General features: G+C 53.2%; 1 protein-coding gene across 1 annotated transcript in view; it reads left to right on the top strand.

The window, feature by feature from the left end:
* The window catches only part of AUTS2 (activator of transcription and developmental regulator AUTS2), a gene marked incomplete at its 5' end in the record, with an annotated part of 1,172,671 nt that continues 1,169,667 nt past the window's right edge, over positions 1–3,004 (top strand). The window contains one exon of the mRNA XM_045284531.1: positions 1–162. Coding sequence (XP_045140466.1) covers positions 1–162 — 162 coding nt within the window. The remainder of the gene's footprint in view (positions 163–3,004) is intronic.

Here is a 3,004-nt window from a genome sequence, read left to right as displayed (position 1 = left end):
TCGTCGTCGGGCTCCGACAAGGAAGACAATGGGAAGCCCCCGTCTTCCGCCCCGTCCCGGCCCAGACCCCCGCGGAGGAAGCGGCGAGAGTCCACCTCGGCCGAAGAGGACATCATTGATGGATTTGCCATGACCAGCTTTGTCACTTTTGAAGCGCTGGAGGTAAGGGGGACCCCCCTCGTCTCCTCCCCACCACCCCCCATTTCCCTTTATGCACGACCCCACTTGGCTGCGCCCTGCTCTGCTGCCTCCCTCCGCCGAGGTCGGTCTGGGCTGGCTGGCTGGCTGTCTGGGCTGAGGTCTCATTGTTGGGGGGAGCTAAGGGGCGCGGGCAGGCGGGCAGCAGACAGGCAGGAGGGGTTCGGCCAGTGGAGCCTGGGCTCCTCATTGCCCTCGTCCTCGCCAGCCTTTCACCCGCGCCCCCTCCCCAGCAGATGGGCAGAAAGGGGTGCAGGCATCGCCACAATACACCCCCTCCCCGGATCTCACTGCCCTACTCCTTCCTCCACTCCCTCCCCAATCATGGCTTCTTGGCTGGTGGAGTCTCTGCTGCCGGGTTTGGGGCGCTGGTGGATGGGGCTCCGTGGACTTGCCACAGAGCCATATGCCCGTGTGTGCGGTCGTGTGGGTTCCGGGTCGTGTATACCTTTCAGGGTGTCGTGGAGACCAGAAAGAGGGGGTTTTGTGGGCGCTTTACCCGCTCTTTCCCTGCCCTTTTTTTTTTTTTTTTTGGTGAAGCTGGGGAAGGGGGCGTTTTCTCCTGGTTGGCAGAAAGGAGGGAGGAGGGGAGAGAAGGCAAGGATGGAACAGCTTTCTGTTTTCTGGAAGGGCTTGCCTGCAGAAAGGGTTAATCAGAATCTCCCGTGGACACCGTCCTCTGCACATGTGTACCTGTGTGTACACGAGTGATGTAGTTAGAGGACAGACAGAGGGACACGGTGGTTTACTGGTGGGAGGGAAGACGAGAATCCTAGCTAGTGTCTGAAGGGCTTGCCACGCAATGGTCCCTCTCCCTTGCCTTTTTTGCGTGTGTTCTATCCGCTTTCAAAGTGACTGCCTTTGTGTGTGTGTGTGTGTGTGTGTCCGTGTGTGCCTTTCTTTATTCCCTGAGCACCTGCAGTACTTTTGCCCCTGGGCTAGCCACCTCCTGGAAAGGGGGGGGGGGCAGTCGGGGGCTAAAGGGCACTGCCCAGGGGTCAAGGGGAGGCTGACTTTGCTCTAGACTGAACTGACTCTGCTGGGACTGGCCACTGGCCTCTACATGTCACCGCCTCCCCCTACCTCCCTATCCCTGCTCCACACCCCCAAACACACGCGCGGTGCATATACACACACACACACATACACACACGCATGGTTTTGAGCTACTGCAAAGTTGGGGCGGCTCTCTTAAGGACAAAACCACGCCAGGACTGGGCTTGTAGGCTTTGATGCACCTGCCACGATGGGGTGAGGTTCTGAGTAAACTTTTTCTTTTTTCCTTCGTTTTTTTCCTTTCTGGGATGAGGACACTGCTTCGGATGCTTTCGGGCAGCCTTGTTAATAACACCTGATGTCTCCCATACGGCCTCGGCACAGCCTCCCCGGGCACCTCTGTGCTCAGCAGGCGCCCGGGGGTCCTGGTTGAAGGATCTTTAGAATGGACGGCTTCCTGACACTTTCCCCTCGGGGCACTGGTTTTGGACAGTGGTGGATGATGGCCAGGGACTGAGGAGGACCAGGGGCAGTGCTGGTGGGATTGGTGGCCACCATGAATTCGGATGTTGGCGCCGGAACAGATGCTTCCTGGGCTAAAATGGATCTTGCCCAATGGCGTTGAGTGTTTTTGAATTCCAGCCTCGTTTTAGGATAGTGCTAAGTGGGGCATTACCTTTGCCGAGGTTGGGGGGGCAGGTCAGGTGTTTTTTGTACAATGTGACTTACCTCTCTCTTCTCTCTTTAAGAGGAGAATTGAAACGCAGCTTCCATCCTAGTAGAAAATGCTGCTCTGGGTTTGGTTTATCACTGCTGACTGGTTGGTTTTAAGACAGTCCCGGTAAGAGCTGGTTACAAGTGGCTGGGCTTTCTTCATGGCTACCCTGCTGGCTCTTCTCTCCTGGTGTTGGGCAAGAGGGCTGAGCAGAGGTCCCCAGGGCATTTTGGGAGGCCAAGGAGAGACAGGTGTAACGTCTGCAGATGTTTTGATTGTTTTATTTTTCATAAGTTGATGTTTGGCATTGCGACTGTGTGTGTGTGTTGCACGTGTATCAACATTTGTGTATGTGTGTATATACACACACCCATGCATATGTATGTGCATACACATACATTTATCTACCACCACAGGTGATATATAATCTCCACTTGGCTTTGGAGTGAAATTTTTGCCAATTCCTGTTATTAATTTTGAGAGGAGACAAAGTTCAGAGTGTGCTATTAATACTGCTCTTTTGCTTGCTGCAAGTTTTCCCTCTCTACTGCTTTCTCTAGATTCAAAAGCCCAGATTCAAGTGCTTATCTGAATGCCACTGCACTGTCACATACGTAAATATCACAGATTTCTCCGTGTGGGTCTCAAAGGTCAAACTCTTTAAGAAAGTTTACTTAAAACTTGCTCTTGAGAGTGGGGCGGACAGCAGAATAAGTCCCAGTGGGAACCAGCCTCCCTGCACTCCCAGCCCAGACTTACCATTTACCAACTCCTATTCCAGTGTCTGAGCTGGAATTCGCTCATTGGCAATTCTCTCATTGGCAACTGTTTCTGTCTGTACCTCTAGCTGATAGAGGCTCAAAACCCCAAAGCTTCAAAGCCTGCGATCTCATCATCGTGTCCACATAGATTAGCAGCAGGGTCCTAATCCAGTGTTTCCTGTCCACATTTTAAGAATCCCAGCTGCAGTTTATAAATACACAATGGGGTGTAAACACCATCATGCTTAGCTGCTTGTTTGGAACAAGGTCCACGTGTGAGCTGCTGCTTGTGACATTTACAGCTCTTGGTGGATGCTCAGAATTCACACTGTGC

This window comes from Echinops telfairi, unplaced genomic scaffold (assembly GCF_000313985.2).
Source record: "Echinops telfairi isolate 266 unplaced genomic scaffold, ASM31398v2 ScPeMD7_5;HRSCAF=22, whole genome shotgun sequence".
NCBI classification, from domain to species: Eukaryota; Metazoa; Chordata; class Mammalia; order Afrosoricida; family Tenrecidae; genus Echinops; species Echinops telfairi.
The sequence above is the reverse complement of the archived record's forward strand: the minus strand, read 5'-3'. Positions and strand labels throughout refer to the sequence as shown.